General features: G+C 34.2%; 1 protein-coding gene and 1 pseudogene across 1 annotated transcript; one reads left to right on the top strand and one right to left on the bottom strand.

The window, feature by feature from the left end:
* Positions 1–5,754: 5,754 nt before the first annotated feature.
* Positions 5,755–8,480, top strand: LOC108325831 (sulfite exporter TauE/SafE family protein 3). The gene is made up of 11 exons (XM_017558915.2): positions 5,755–5,914; positions 6,530–6,730; positions 6,821–6,885; positions 6,988–7,015; positions 7,103–7,185; positions 7,268–7,354; positions 7,466–7,516; positions 7,638–7,859; positions 7,945–8,038; positions 8,173–8,313; positions 8,389–8,480. The coding sequence occupies exons 1-11, from the start codon at positions 5,758–5,760 to the stop codon at positions 8,478–8,480; spliced, it is 1,221 nt and encodes a 406-aa protein (XP_017414404.2). The 5' UTR covers positions 5,755–5,757.
* A 2,477-nt stretch (positions 8,481–10,957) lies between these two features.
* LOC108341602 (sulfite exporter TauE/SafE family protein 3-like) lies at positions 10,958–14,388 on the bottom strand (annotated as a pseudogene).
* Positions 14,389–17,545: the final 3,157 nt, after the last annotated feature.

The following is a 17,545-nucleotide window of genomic DNA, read 5'->3' as shown; positions in this document are numbered from 1 at the left end:
CATTTCTCACGCCCGGGCGCAAGCTTCTCGCAAAAAGTCGCGCCCGAGCGCCCCTTTTTCACGCCCGGGCGCGACCAGCACACAAAACTGGCACCTGGTCACTTTTCTGTGCAGAAACTAGCCCTGGTGCAGTCGCGCTTGGGCGCCCCTCAGCCAGGGGGGGCTTGGGCCTGACCAGCACACAAAACTGGCACCTGGTCACTTTTCTGTGCAGAAACTGGCCCTGGTGCAGTCGCGCTTGGGCGCCCCTCAGCCAGGGGGGGCTTGGGCCTGACTTTTCAGCACTGCATCAATTTCACTTTTTCTGCAGATCTGCTTGCTTCTCATGCTTGGTTCAGCTTTAGACATTATTGGAGACTCTTCCAAGCTCATTATTAGCTACAAAATAAGGGATTATTGATGAAAGCACATCAAAGTAGCCAAAGAAACAATTATTTAGAAAACAAGACAAAAGAAGAGGATTTAACAAGTTATAAGTTATAAAGGAGTTGATTTTGCTACTAAAATGATGCTTAGATAGTGGTAAAAATTAGCATTATCAAACACATCCTTCAGGTTGAGTCATATAAATTTCCTCCTCTAAATCACCATTCAAAAAGGCAGTTTTAACATCCATTTGATGTATCACTAGTTTATGGATAGCTGCTAAGGCTAACAAAACTCGAATAGAGGAAATCCTAGTCACAGGGGCAAAAGTATCAAAGTAATCTATGTTGGGTTTTTGAGTAAAACCTTTAGCTACTAATCTTGCCTTATACTTTTCTACGGATCCATCAGGATGATACTTTTTCTTAAAGATCCACTTACAACCAATGGGTTTTGCTCCTTTAGGCAGATCTTCTAAAGTCCAAGTATTGTTTTTCTGAATTGATTCAATTTCAGTCCTAATGGCCTTATCCCATTGTTTTGCATCAGGAGCACTAATGGCTTCTACAAAGCTACTAGGATCATTATCAACTAGATAGGTATAAAAATCATTACCAAATGAAGTTTCCTTCCTCTGTCTTTTACTTCTTCTTAATTCCTCACACAAAGCATCACTATTTGTATTATCTACAGGTTGAGACGTCTCACTAACCTTTAAAGGAAAAACATGTTCAAAAAACTCAGCATTTTTTGTCTCCGTTATAGTGTTACGCTCAATCAGATCACTTCTGAGAACCAGAAATCTATAAGCAGCACTATGTTCGGCATATCCTAAGAACATACAATCAGAGGTTTTAGAACCTATTTTCCTTTTCTTAGGATCGGGTAACATCACCTTAGCTAGACACCCCCACACTTTTAAATATTTAAGGTTAGGTTGATATCCTTTCCACAGCTCATAGGGAGTTTTACCAGTTTTCTTATGAGGTATTCTATTTTGTAAAAAACATGCAGTAAGTAAGGCTTCTCCCCAAAGGTTTTCAGGTGCACCAGAACTAATAAGCATAGCATTCATCATTTCCTTAAGGGTTCTATTCTTTCTCTCAGCTACTCCATTAGACTCAGGTGAATATGGTGGAGTTACCTCATGGATGATACCTTCCTTAACACAAAATTCATTAAACAGTACATATTCTCCACCTTTATCTGATCTAATCCTCTTAATCTTCTTATTTAATTGATTTTCTACTTCTGCTTTATAGGTTAAGAACACATCAAAGGCTTCATCTTTATGTTTGATTAAGTACACCTTAGTGTATCTAGAATAATCATCTATAAAGGTCACAAAATAATTTTTACCTCCTCTAGACATGGTTTGTTTCAAATCAGCTAGATCAGTATGAATTAATCCTAAGAGTTCAGTTTGACGTTCTACGGTATAACATGTTTTCTTAGTCATTTTAGATTCTACACATATATCACATTTACTACTCTGTTTATCATGCATATTTATTAATCCTAATCGTTGTAATTTTAAGACATACAAAGAATTTACATGTCCTAATCTAGCATGCCATATATCATACGAGTCAACAATATAAGCAGAAGAAGTTGATTCATTCATAATTTCAGAAATGTTAAGTACAAAGAGACCTTGATCACAATATCCTTTCCCCACAAAAACATTATTCTTTGTCATAATGATCTTGTCAGACTCAAATGACACTTTAACCCCAGCTTTTCCCAGTATTGATACCGAGATTAAATTAACTCTGATAGAAGGAACATGCAGGACATCATTCAAGGCCAGAGTCTTCCCAGATGTGAGTTTAAGAAGAACCTTTCCTTTTCCTAGGACAGGAGTTGTCCTGGAATCACCGAGATAAACTTGTTCTTCTCCTTCTCTTACACTGATGTAAGAGGTAAAGGCACTTCTGTTTGCACAGATATGCCTGGTAGCCCCAGAGTCTACCACCCAATTACTCACATTGGACATCAAATTTGCTTGTGAAACGACCGCAGCTATAATGTCATCTCCTTCGGCTATATTGGCCTTAGGAGGATTGTCGTTTCTTGCTCTGCGCCTGCACTGTGGTGCATGATGTCCCGGTTTTCCACACACAAAGCAATTTCCTTTCTTCTTAAAGGTGGGGTTAAATCCATTTGGACGGGATTTTCGAAAATGGTTTTTCCTATTGTGATCAGGTTTGTGTTCGTACCTTTTGGGAGCAGGTCTATCCTCTACCACATTTGCTTTTGCAGACAAGGTTTTGGCTCTTGCAGCGGCACATTCTTTCCTGTTGGTATCTTCAACAATTATGTGAGTGATGAGCTCTGAGAGTGGCATCTGCTTGTGTCTGTGTTTCAGTTGTTGCTTGTAATCAGTCCAAGAAGGCGGCAGTTTCTCGATCAGCAGTTCCGAAACAAATTCATCTGGTAGAAGGATGTTCTCCGCTTTGATATCTTCGAGCAGCTTGTGGTACTCATTGATTTGCGACTTCATATCCTTATCTTCAATCATCTCCCAGCGGTAGTAATTTCCTATAACGAACCTTTGTCTGACGACATCTTCGGCAGTATATTTGAGAATCAACGAATCCCAAATGTCTTTCGCTTCCTTGTAGGAACAATACACATCGAACAAATCATTAGAAAGCGCACTAAGCAAAGTGTGTCGGCATACCTTGTTCGCGTAAGTCCATTCTTCAACTAGTTTTGAGTTTGAAGGAAGACTGGAGTCCGGTTTCGGAGATGAAAGAGCAGTTGCAACTCCATACATGTCAAGCAGGGTGGACACACGTTCTTGCCAGCGTCGGAAGTTCTGTCCGGAGAAGATCTCGATTTTTGACACGTCCGGAAGAGATTTTGCGAAGACCGTCTGGGTTCCGGAAGCAATATTTTGAGTCTCCGGGATTGAGCTGTTGTTGTTGTCAGAGATAAGTCCTTAAGATTGTAGTAAATTGTGCTGACAAAAACTTGAACCGCTATTTCCTGAGGCGTGTAGATTCACTGTCCTTAAGGACTTATCTGCGGTGTATGCGCAAGTCCCCCAGGATACAACAGGAACTTCTCGAATAATATTCGAGGATCACAGAACTAGCAAGAAACTCTCTAGTTTATACTCAGGATAGTTTTGGAGAGGAAAATTGAGAGAAAGAATGAGAGAAGAGAATTTTTATGATGATTATTATGAATGAAAATGGTTGTTCTATTTATAGAACAAATATATAATGCCGTTGGAAAGCCAAATGAACGTTGCCAACCAAAAGTGGATTTTGCACCGTTGCAAAAGGAATGGAACGTTGCCAAAAGAGAAATAAAGTAATGTTTGCATGTGGCAAAATGAGAAACCGAACTCTCTGCCAACGTTCAAAAACAAACGTTTCTTTTGCAATAATATTAATATTTTACAACACATACAAGATATTGTTGATACCTTTATAAGCATTGCTTTTGTTGCTCTCATCCAAAATCAATTCAACAAAAGAATAAAGTTTAACCAACAAGAATTTAACCTGAGAGTTTTATGACAAACTAGGCATAATACATTATACTACATGCATTGAAACTCTACAACAAAACTTTGTTGTTCAAAGAAAACATCAACACATATTGAATGTTTCTCGTTGTCTCTTGCATTAATCCCAACTACCCAAAGTGTTATGGTCATACATTGTGACTCACGTCATTTATCTAATAAATAGGTTTCCTTCTCCTATTATTAAAAATATAAGTCCTTTTCATACCTGATTTGACTGACTTTAAAAGTTTTTGGATGCATCTATTTTGCATCAACCATTGAAGAGAACAGAAAAAAAAATTTGATTTGAGAGCTAGAAAATGTGTTTTGAAGGCAGCAAATGAGTTGCCATATATATCAAAAGAACTATCAACTATGGACTTAAATGCTAACAGGTAAATACATGACTTCAAATTATTTGGTTTCTCTTATGAAAGTACTTTGGGCTACTACTTTAGAATGGGCTCAGGTGTTTTGTCTTGGTGATTAAAAGAGCAAGAGGTAGTAGTTCAGTCAACTACTCAAACTGAATTTTTTAGGGTAGTTTATACACTTAATTAATTGGGTTGAAGAAGAGATAAACATCCACAATGCAGACTCTTGTGATTGTTGGAAATTGAAGTAAGTATAAGTTTTATATTGGATAAAAATGAGAAAACTGAACATCATATAAAAAATAAATTTATTGTTTTAAGATTTTTGGTTAATAGTGGTTTTAACTCCTTATGTGAGTTGGACTTATACCACATTTATATAACGTCTCTAAAATGAATCAAGTGTGAAACTTAGGTAGAAATGAAAAAGTTGAATACTTTGTATGAAAAAAATATTCATTCACGCTTCATATGACAAAACAAAAGGAACCAGACAAAAGGTCGACTGATATATATGAAACAAAGAACTGTGGAAACAAGAGATGAAAGAATTTTGAAGTGTTTTTCATAGTAAAATCAATATGAAGAACTTTGTACTTCATGAGTGGCAAATATATGCTCGTTGCTCACCATTAATTCTTGTTTTGAGCCATACAAAACCGACCCCAGAAGTTTAACATTAGAAAATAACTAACACACGAGTAATAATGCAATTAAGAGAATCAATCTTTAACTAGGCGTCAAAACCAATAAAGTGTGAGGGTTAGCATAAAAGGGGTGCCAAAAAATGTCTTGCTTGTTTGGGTAAATGCACATGTTGCAGAAAAGAAAGATCCCACGTAATGATAATTCAAGATATTCTATAATATTCCAACATTAAACCCAATCAGTGGTAACTACAAAAGAAATATTCCAATGGAGTTATAATAGGAACCATAGTACAAGCCAAAAATAATAATCACCATTATTTTGAAGCACAAGACATAAAAGACGAGACAGAGAATAATAAAGCAAAACAAAACCCTGCTTATTTTGACCAGAGATTTGTTTTCTTGCACCTAAATTTTTATTGTATTACAATAAGATGATCAATTAGGGAAGTTCCTATTTGAAGTGAAGATTTTGAAGAGATCTATATAACTGTTTTGGTGTTGCTTATTAGAGGCAAATTAAGCATAGCTAGCAACACCATAGTACTAAAAGGAGTAAGATTTAGAATTTTGAGTATCTAAAGAGACATAATGGGTTTGCTTGAAGCATCACAAAGGTGGCATGCAAAATGGTTTTCTGGAAAGGTTCTCATTGCTGTGCTTCTTCTTGTGACGGTCTCTGCCGAGAACAGCAGCTCACAGTCGAATGACACTGTGGGGGTTGATAACAATGCTAAAGTATTCTACCACCACACTTGGCCGGTAAGAGAATCCACAAATACTCTGAAGGTGGATTAGTGTTTTCATCTCAAGAACGTTGAATTTAACTTTGTGTTGTGTGCAGAGTATGAAATTTGGATGGAGAATAATAGTAGGAAGCATAGTTGGATTCCTAGGATCAGCATTTGGGAATATTGGAGGTATTGGTGGGGGTGGCATCTTTGTGCCCATGCTTACCCTCATTATTGGATTTGATACAAAATCTGCAATAGCAATATCAAAATGTAAGAACTATCATTATGCCCCCTCTATTATTCCTTATTAATACGTTTTCATGACAATTCAGACATGATGATCTTGATAATGTCAATAAACTTCACTTTGGAGCAAACAATCCCTTTAAAATGTATATTTATTACATGATTCAAATCTTAATATGCATATGCATATACAAGTATCTTTCCTCACAAATATTTATCTGTGGCACTGATACCACTCATTACCATTATGTGCCTTTAACTTAGATTTGGGTCATGCTTCAAAACAGCATTGGCATGATCATTTGCTTGAGATTATGATATATAATATTTTAAAATTTTGGAAAAATGTATAACAAACAAGAAGACATTTTAATTTAAGACAGTAGCCTGACATGACGATTGGTTAGTTGAGATATATAACCAGTAAAATTCTGATAAAAGTAAATGGATTGGTTAAACTTTCTCAAGAACCATCCACAGGACACTTGACCTCTCCAGCAGTGGTGTTCTAAACATCAAAATCACCATAAAAAGCAAAATGCCCCTTTTAATAAATAACCATGATCTTATTTGCTTTGTACTTGTTGCTATTTTTCAGCTATTGTTTTAAATATGTAATTTTCTGTTTTTTTGGTGAAGTTATGATAACTGGTGGAGCAACAGCAACAGTTTTCTACAATTTGAGGCAAAGACACCCCACACTTGATTTGCCCGTGATTGATTATGACTTAGCACTTCTCTTCCAACCAATGTTGATGCTTGGAATCAGCATTGGAGTTGACTTCAATGTCATTTTTCCTGAGTGGATGCTAACAGTTTTGCTAATAATACTTTTCGTTGGTAAGAATTACTGATCAAGCTTCAAAATTTAGACACTCTATATTTGCTCAATTCATTTCTTTCCTCTGATGTGATCTGAATGTTAAACAGGCCTTTCAATCAAATCCTTCCTTAAGGGTGTTGAGACATGGAAGCAAGAAACCATTATGAAGAAGGTTAATTAATTTCTTCGTTAACCTTCACCCTCGTTTATGTTTTAAATTTCTTTCAAGTTTTTCATTCTGATGATTATGCTTGCATCCTTGTTATAATTCCAGGAAGCCAGGAAGAATTCAAGGATTGATGGTGAGTGGTTTAATACTATTTCTATTCTACATTTCTGTATATATAAGTGTTTATCAGAAATGTTATGCTATTTTTTAATCTTATCAGATATTGCAACTGCTAAAGATGCTGCACATTATATTCAAACAGAAGACCCTGTCAAAGAAGATACTAAGGAACTAAAGAAAAAAGTAGTACAAAATACCGAAAGTTCTTGATTCCATATATGAGCAACGCCTATTCTTTCTAATGAAATCTAAAACCGACATGCAGGTTTCGATGGTTGACAACATTCGTTGGAAGGACCTTGGACATCTTTTCGCTGTCTGGATCATGATACTTGCGTTAGAGATTGGAAAAGTTGGTACCCTATGAGCTATTCGCTCAAAAATTCAGTTTTTCATTTCTTGCATTGGAGGTCATTGACCAACATAATATAATATGATAATATATGCCTCTGTTTTGGAACAGAATTACACAAAAACTTGCTCTGGAGCATATTGGGCAGTAAATCTACTCCAGGTACGAACTACAGTGGGAGAATTCAATTTCTGATATGGCCTCGTTGTTGAATGTGTGCTGCTGTGCGATCAAAGTCAATGTCATAGTGAAAATTCACTGTTTATTTGTTGTTGTGATTTAGATCCCAATAGCTGTAGGAATGAGTTCATACCAGGCAATGAGACTATATAAAGGGAAGAGAAGCATAGCGTCAAAGGGAGATAAACAACCACGTTGGAGAGTGTGGCAGTTAATTCTATTCTGTTGTTGTGGCACACTAGCTGGCACACTTGCCGGTTTGTTAGGCCTTGGTGGAGGATTCATCTTGGCACCCCTTTTCCTTGGAATTGGAATCCCTCCTCAGGTACCTTTCTTTCTTCTTTCTCTCATCATGTTTTTCTGTGTAGATTTTTCTTGGAAACACTCTGATTGGGGAATTTTTCACAAAGGTGGCAAGTGCTACGTCCATTTTGGCAATGGCATTTTCTGCATCTATGGCTGTGGTGGAATATTACCTTCTCAAACGTTTCCCCATTCATTATGGTATGTATGCACGAATGAATGAACATGTGCTTAGTACTAGATAATTTTAATGGACCAAGAGGAGCTTAATGAAGCAATAACTTGTGATATTTTATGGAAATTTTAATGTTAAAAGTTTGGATATGGTGTTGCAGCACTGTGCTTGGTAGGTGTAGCGACTGCAGCGTCACTTGTTGGACAGTATTTGGTGAGAAAGGTGGTGGCCATATTGGGGAGAGCATCTGTGATAATATTCATCCTAACTTTCACACTGTGTGTGAGTGCAGTTTTACTAGGTAGGTGTAAGATGGTTTTGTTTTGCAGATTGTGTTAAGGCAAATGTAAAATGGTTTTATTTGATGACATGACAGGTGGAGTAGGAGTTGTACACATGATCCAAAAGATTGAACGCAAAGAGCACATGGGATTTGGAAACCTTTGCATGTACACGGCTAAAAGTTAAGGTTTATGAGGCCTAATATTTATAGGGCTGTTTAATGCAGTTCTGTATTGTCTTTGGTTACATTAGTGCCACATTTTTGCATTTTCTTTTTATGTATACTTTTAGTTCACTCGAAACACAAAAAATTCATTGTATTAGTCATCAAATTTCAACAATTGATCCTGTATTTGAGGTAAACTTTTTGAGTTCATATTTTCTCAGGGAGCCACGGCTTTGGCCAGAAGAATATTTGTAAATGTATTTCATTTCTTTATTCTTGAAATTTCAATCGAGGCAATCTTTGATTTCTGTATGTTTAAGAACCTGCATGGAATTAATATCTCGTCTTTTTTAGTGGATGTTAGTTTCTTAGAATTGTATGTGTTTAAGCGAAATCTAAATTCCCAGAATTTGAAACAGTAAAAGAAGAAACTGTAAGAAAAAAGAATAAAAAAAGTTTCATTGTATTAGAGGTTATGCATATATTAATATGACAAAAGAAGCAAAAATTCTTAAAAAGAAGTTAACATGACCATTATGAATAATTTCCGGTGATTTGTGCTGGAGAATAATAAAACAACTATTAAATTTATTAATATTACATCAAATGTTTTATATTACTAAGTTTAATTATATAATATTCATATCGGTTTATATAAATAATAACTACTTGAATTTCTTAGCAGGTGTTTTTAGGTTAAATTTGAGAAAAGTCACCTTTGGTGGCTATAGAATAAATTTCTTTGTTGCGTCATATCTTTTTTTTTTCTTGAGATTAAGAACTCTCCATTTGAATAGTAATAAGAATATCACTCAATATAAGATAGTACAATCAAAGCTCACATAGGGTAAATTTGACACTTGTGAAGGATATTAAAATGATTTTCACACAGTCTCTTTTCTCTCAATATCATACTAAGAATTTGACTTTATGAACTTAGTCTTTTTCTCTCTTGAGTATTCTTTCATGTACTATGTGTATTACTCTACTCGCTTTATGCGTTTTTCTCTGTGTATATGTATGTTTTTCTATTTATCATCCACTTTGTCTATTTGCTCTGACTTTTTCTTTTATAAATGTTCTTCATAAGATCATTGGATACTTGTTGAAACATTTGTTCCCCATTGATTTTCATGATCTACTTGATTGAGCTTTGAAAATCTTCATGGATTCAACGATATGATATGCAAGTTTGAAGTTTTTCTATACCTTTATTTTGGCTTGGCTTCTGCACTTTCTACTTTGAGATCTTTGTATCATCACTTTGTATCAATATCTTCATCTTCTTGGATTATCTTGATTTAACTCTTTAATGCATCTATTTCCTTTTTTGTATCATTATCTTTTTCTTCTTGAATTACTTCATTCTTCAATCATAATTGGAGATTTGTGATTTTTGAATAGAACTTGACGAGCATGCTTTGCTCTACGTATGGAAATTCTTGATGTAGCATGTATCGTGGGATCAATGTAACTTATACATATAATTAGTTGTGACTATTGTATAGTTTGATCATATAATCCATTTTGATTAACACTTTCCATTGTATCGCATTATGGTTTGAGTGTTGAAAAAAAAATATTTTTAAAAAATATAAAATATTAACAGGCAAGAAAATAATCACACATCACCTAATTAACAAAAAAAAAAATAATAGGAAGTGAATTGAAAAATATAATTTTTTTTAATACTCAATACATAAAAGAAAATTTAATAGAGACTCAATTAAAAAAATTAACATTTATCATAAACTTAAAATTTAATTAAGCCTTTAAAAAAATATATATATATATATATATACGAATTTATTAGCATTGTGATTTTATTTATAAATTTATTTTTTATTATTAATATAAGAAATAACGTTCAAATGAAATTAATATTAAATCATTTTATAACATGGTGACACCAAAAAGGCAGCAAACTTCCAAATCTATTTTTTCTTTGAAGAGGCCAACCCAATTGAACATCCAGGATATTAAATGAAAGAAGGGATTGTTGATTTTGGTGTTGTGTTGTTTATGGCTTGTTTGATTGTTTTTACATACGTTGTAGTGGTTCTCGTGCCAGTGGTGATGCTTGAAGTGTAAAGTGGATATTAACTTTCTCAATTTTGTAAAGTAAAGATAGTATTCTTTTTCAATTTTACAGCTTTTCTCTGGTTTTCCATTTTAAATTTAAGTTCTGGATCACTTTGAAAACTTATTGAATTACACGATCGAAATATAAAATAAAAAATATACTATGGATAAAATATGGAATACAAAATAAAGAATGCATTATAAATTACACAAACAAATTTGATTGGAGAATGTACCATCAGAATATTGAATTCCAAATTATATATTACAAATAGAAATTTATATTCTAGATGTTACAATTGAGAATACAAAATAAAAAATATATTCTAAATTATATAATCTAAAACATTAAAATATATATTTTTAATGAGGTAGCATAGGAGGTGTAGTAACTAAGAAGGGTTTTGTTGGCTTTGACAAAGTCCTGAAAAAAGGAATTAAACTTGCAAAAAGGAGAAACAACCACGGCAGAGAATGGAACTCCATTTGCAAACTTGCATAAGAAGAAGGAGTGAAGAAGATAATGACGTATTGGTTATTTCAGCAGCCCATGGGGGTGTAGTGTTAAATCATGGGTTGGAGAAAGGAATGCCCTTAAACATGTGGTCGTAACATGTTTTCCTTTAAACAATGCATTATGCGCCACTTGGTTCTTCTTCTCATGAAACCTCTACCCAACAGCGATCATGTATTCTGTCTTTTTTTAACAAGAAAGGAAATCGAATGGGTTTGCATGTGGAGTTTTTTATAAAATCTTAGGCCTCACGAACCTTAACTTTTAACCTTGTACATGCAAAGGTTTCCAAATCCCATGTACTCCTTGTGTTCAATCTTTTGAATCATGTGTACAACTCCAACTCCACCTGTCATGTCACCAAATAAAACCATTTTACATTTGCCTTAACACAATCTGCAAAACAAAAACCATCTTAGACCTACCTAGTAAAACTGCACTCACACACAGTGTGAAGGTTAGGATGAATATTATCACAGATGCTCTTCCCAATATGGCCACCACCTTTCTCACCAAATACTGTCCAACAAGTGACGCTGCAGTCGCTACACCTACCAAGTAAAGGGCTGCAAAGCCATATCAAAAGTTTAACATTAAAATTATCTAGTACTAAGCACATGCTCTTTGAATAGGCAAATTATTAGTCATCCAGCACATTGTTCATTCATTCGTGCATACTTACCATAATGAACGGGGAAACGTTTGAGAAGGTAATATTCAACCACAGCCATAGATGCTGAAAATGCCATTACCAAAATGGATGTAGCACTTGCAACCTTTGAGAAAAATTCCCCAATCAGAACGGTTTCCAAGAAAAATATGCATAAAAAAACTTGATGAGAGAAAGAAGAAAGAAAGGTACCTGAGGAGGGATTCCAATTCCAAGGAAAAGGGGTGCCAAGATGAATCCTCCACCAAGGCCTAACAAACCAGCAATGGTGCCAGCAAGTATGCCACAACTACAAAAAAGAATTAACTGGCACACTGGCCAATGTGTTTGTTGATCTCCCTTTGATGCTATGGTTCTCTGCCCTTTGTATAGTCTCATGGCCTGATATGAACTCATTCCTAAAGCTGCTGGGACCTAAATGACAAGAATAAATAAACAAGTGAATTAAATATTCACCATGATAATGACATTGATGGTTTCATTGGTTGTAGAACCAAAAATATTTGAACCTCTTAGTACTCACATTCAACAATGAGGCCATATTGGCTTCATTAAGGAGAGTTAAAATATAAAGATGACAAGTATTGTTTCCAGAAATTGAATTCTCCTGTAGTGGTTCCTACCTGGAGTAGATTCAATGCCCAATATGATCCAGAGCAGGTTATTGTGCAACTCTGTTGCAGAAAAAAGGCATATACTATCATCATATTATGTTGATCATTGACCCACTATGTAAGAAATGAAAAACTCAATCTTTTTGTGGAAAAACCCATAGGGTACCAACTTTTCCAATCTCTAATGCAAGTATCATGATCCAGATAGCGAAAAGAAGACCAAGTTCCGTCCAACGAATGTTCTCAACTATAGAAACCTGCATGACAGTTTTAGATTTCATCAGGAAGAGTAGACTTTGCACATATATGGAATCAATAACTTTCAGTATTTTGTACTACTTTTTTCTTTGGTTCCTTAGCATCTTCTTTGAGAGGGTCATCTGTTTGAATATAATGTGCAGTACCTTCAGGAGTCGCAATGTCTGATTAGATGAAAAACTAGCATGGCATGTCTGATAAAATCTTTATATACAGAAAGGTAGAATAGAAATAATATCAAACACTTACCATCAATCCGTGAATTCTTCATAGCTTCCTGGAATCATAACATGGATGCATGCACAAGCATCATAACACAAAACTTGAAAGAAATTTAAAACATAAAAGAGGGTGAAGTTTAATGAAGCAATTAATTAACCTTCTTCATAATGGTTTCTTTCTTCCATGTATCAACACCCTTCAAGAAGGATTTAATTGAAATGCCTGTTTAACATTCAGATCACATCAGAGGAAATAAATTAATTGAGAAAATCAAGTAGTGTCTCAACTTTGAAGTTTGAGCAGTAATTCTTACCAACGAAAAATATTATTAGCAAAACTGTTAGCATCCACTCAGGAAAAATGACATTGAAAGCAACTCCAATACTGATTCCAAGCATCAACATGGGTTGGAAGAGAAGTGCTAAGTCATAATCAATCACAGGCAAATCAAGTGTGGGGTGCCTTTGCCTCAAATTGTACAAAACAGTTGCTGTTGCTCCACCAGTAATCATGCCTTCACCAAAACGAAAACATACATATATTTTCTATCCATGTAAGTTTGAAAAGAACTGTATTCAATTTTGGGTACAAACAAAGTCCCACGTCAGATAAAATATGAAATAGACATGATTTTATATACATATCCCTTAGTAAGAGGCCTTTTGGAGTGGTACCAAAAGTAAATCCGTGAAGGCTTAGCCTAAAGTGGATAATATCTTACCTGTGTGAAGGTCTATGGATATGTGTGTGTATTGAACCCACACAACATTCAAAACAATAGCTCAAAAATAGCAATATGGACAAAGCAAATAAGATCAACAACTATTTATTAAAAGGGGGCTTTGCCTTTTTCAGGTGGTTTTGATGTATAGAACACCTCTGTGGTGGAGAGGTCATGAGAAAGTTTAACCAATCCATTTCTCTTTATCTGAATTTGAATGGTCATATATCTTAACTAACCAATGGCTTGTCAAGGTCATGTCAGCCTAATATGTTAAATTAAAACGTCTTGTTCATTATATATGTTTACAAAGTTTTAAAATGTTATATATCATCATCTCAACTCAACCAAGTGGTCATGCCAATGCTGTTTTGAAGTATGACCTAAGGCACATAATGGGAATGAATGTTGTCACTGTCAGTGCCACAGATAAATATTTATGACGAAAAGATAACTATCTATGCCTATGATTATTAACATTTAAATCATGTGATAAATATACATTTTATAGGGATTGTTTCTTCCGACTTGAAGTTTATTGACACTGTCAAGATCATCATATCTAAATTGTGTGGTGAATCATGAAGTCTTTTAAAATAAAATCTCAATGGAATCACAAGTACTTAAATATGATGTTACTAATAATATCAACTGATTTACTTATAAAGAAGACATGATGCTAGTTCTTACATTTTGATATTGCTATTGCTGATTTTGCATCAAATCCTATAATGAGAGTAAGCATGGGCACAAAGATGCCACCCCCACCAACACCTCCAACATTCCCAAATGCTGATCCTAGGAAACCAACTATGCTTCCTATAATTATTCTCCATCCAAATTTCATACTCTGCACACAACATAAAAGTAAAAGCAAGTTAATCCCAATTCAATGTTCTTCACATACAAACACTAGTCCACATGCACTGCTCTGAATAAAGTTTTTACTATAGTGATTGATTGAACTTGACATGATTTTATGACAACATATTTTTTTATGAAAGTTGCTATCAGAGTATTTGTAAACTCTCTTACCGGCCAAGTGTGGTGGTAAAATACATGAGCATGATGATTGGTATCAACCCCTATAGTGTGATTGGATTGTGAGGTGATGTTCTCAGCAGAGACTGTGACAAGAAGAAGCATAGCAATGAGAACCTTTCTAGAAACCCATTTCGCATCCCATCTTTGTGATACATCATGAACACCCATTGTGTCTCTTTAGATACTGAGCTGTTTTCAAAATTCAAAATCTTAGTCCTTTTAGTCTTGTCATGTTACTATGCTTAATTTGCTTCAAATGAGCAACACCGTAAGAGTTAAATAGAATATTTCAAAATTTTCACCACAGATAGGAACTTCCCCAGTTGATGATACCATGACAGTTAAATAGGTTTTTTCAGATCTTCACTTCAGATAGGAACTTCCCTGGTTGATGATGTTATTTTTAATTATACCGAAATTTAGGTGTTACAAAACAAATCTCCTGTCAAAATAAGCAGGCCTCTGTTATGTTTTTAATGGTTTCTATCTCGTCTTTTGTTTCTTGTACTTCAAATTGTGAAACCTGGTTTTAATAATTGTGTTATTTTATTTATTTATTTTGGATTGTACTGTGATTTCTATCATACCTCCATTGAAATATTTCTTTTTGTGGTTACCAACTATTTTGGAATAGAATTAAACAAAAATATGGTAAAAATACCTTGAATTTTCATTGTTTTTCAATAGCTCAGAATGTTTTTTAGTTCTGCAAGTATACATGGACACTCATGTACTTCAACCAAAACAAACAAGACATTTTTTTGCACCCCTTTTATGCTAACACTCCCACTTTAATGGTTTTGATGCCTAGTCCAAGATTGCTTCTCTTTATTGTATTACTCGTATGTTAATTTTTTTTCTAATGTTAAACTGAAGGGATCATTGTTCTATGGCTCAAAACAAGAACTAGTGAAAAGCAAGGAGCATATGGTGAGTGAGAACTCTTTTAGGAGGAATAATTATCAGCGTTTCTCTAATGATGAAGATGAATGTGATGAGTGAGGATTCCTCAAATTTTCTTCCATCTCTTGTTTCATCGTTCTGTGTTTCCTATGTCTGGGCATTCTCAATTGCTTTTCCTAAGTAAACAAAAAATTATATATCAATAATCTTTTCAGAACAAGAAAAGTTTAAGAGCAACATAACAGTTAAGAATATGAAAAGAAAGTGGTGCAAGCAAGAGTCTACAAGCTTCACCACTGTATCAGTAAAATCATGATACAATGTCATCATCCTCGATACATTTAAAAGTATCATGTTGATCAATTTTATAAATCATTTAAAAATCATTGTTACATGTGAAAACCATAGGTTTTATACCACGTCCAATAGTCTCACATTATTGAAAAGTAGAAACCTAACACAGTTTGAATACTCTTTTATCCTTTCACCTTTCACTCCTTGAAAGACTAGTCATAAATTAGTTTTTATCTGGATAGAAGGAAAAAAAAAACACCAACCACCAGCACATCGAGATGCTTAATTTAGTTGTCAATATTTTTGTCTCGTTACTTTTGCTGTCATATGACAGGGATCGAAGGTGCGGCGAAGTTACTCTCATTACTCTACATTATGGATGAAAAAGAGATGATTAATTAAGAGATAAACGTGATTAAATTTGTTTTACTATAGTTAAAAATAAATTAACATGAATATGGACAATTATCCATACGTATAGGTTAAGGCTGCAACTTTCTTTTACCTCATAATTTCTCCCACACGTCAAATTATGAGAATATTTTACGCATCATTCACTTCTAATAGCTTCATTCCGCCTCCATCATCTTTGGCATCTACCAAATAACCCCTTCTAAAATCTGAATTATTCTCTTCAAATAACACCTCCCTCTTTGCACCTCCCGAAAGGCTCCTTATAAAATGTGGTCGTTTATGGGAAATACAATCTGCACATATTTCCAAAAATATGTATCATGATTTTATAAATTAATTATTTCCACATTAACAGATTTGTTAATTCTAATATGTACTATAAATTTTGATATTAATTATAATTTATGGTACGTAACACAACATTAAGTACTACGTACAGAAAGAAATGGCTCATAATGCAATTATTGTGAGTATAACTTCTGGAGAAATTGTAGTTCTAATTTTAATTTCAATAGTTATGTGTTTTTTCTCTAACATTTGATTAGAAACAACATAATCAAGAATTAATAGATTTAAATATTCACCACAAAGATAAGCAAAGGCTTTTAAGGTTTGTATCGGTCGATCCTAATTTGCATAGAAAATCTGAAAATCAAATGTTTACGCCATTTGAGTGTTCTCATATCTCACTATTGTTACGAGATGAACAAGGGGTATTGATAACTAGTAAAATGGTAAGAAATTACTTAACTATTTGGGAGGAATTTATTTATTGTAAAATTATAAACTGGAAGCTAAAAGGACATAATATTTTCAATGCTTGGCAGGTTCAATACGTGATATGTGGTATACCATCATTTTAGATTTTGATGCAAAGATATGAAGATGGAAAACATAGATTTAAGATTTAATTTGGACACTGGTGCAGTCTACCCAAAGCAACCACACAAAGAGAGTAACTGAGTAAGTTGAGGAAAGGACTTTGTTTTCAAAACTTTCATGGCCATTGTATTGGCCGATAGACCAACTAGAAAATTGGCCAATTTATGTCTCTTTTTATTTTGATTAAATGGGGTTTTTGCTCTAATTTTTCTTGTTTTTGGTTGGATTGTTGCTACTTATTTTTAATTATAATTACTTTTTGTTAAATGTGTTTGATTAATTAGGATGTTTAAATGTTGTGAAATAGAAACACTTAATAGAATGAATTTTTGAAGTGGATTAACTATGGGTTTAGTTTAGCTTAACTAGTGTGAATATTGAATGGTTGTGGAAAGTGTAATGAGCATTTACTGTAGTAGGTTTCAGATAACAGTCATTAGGGGAACCATGAAAGCCATCAGATCAGT

Source organism: Vigna angularis, chromosome 1 (genome assembly GCF_016808095.1).
Source record: "Vigna angularis cultivar LongXiaoDou No.4 chromosome 1, ASM1680809v1, whole genome shotgun sequence".
NCBI classification, from domain to species: domain Eukaryota; kingdom Viridiplantae; phylum Streptophyta; class Magnoliopsida; order Fabales; family Fabaceae; genus Vigna; species Vigna angularis.
Note: the sequence above shows the minus strand (reverse complement) of the source record. Positions and strands in the feature narration are given on the sequence as shown.

Bases quoted from the DNA above. Each gene is read 5' to 3' on its own strand.
- LOC108325831 (XM_017558915.2), top strand. From the start codon at position 5,758: ATGAAATTTGGATGGAGAATAATAGTAGGAAGCATAGTTGGATTCCTA. The intron at 6,886-6,987 runs GTTAATTAATTT...TTATAATTCCAG, and splicing joins AAGAAACCATTATGAAGAAG to GAAGCCAGGAAGAATTCAAG. The intron at 7,016-7,102 runs GTGAGTGGTTTA...TAATCTTATCAG, and splicing joins GAAGAATTCAAGGATTGATG to ATATTGCAACTGCTAAAGAT.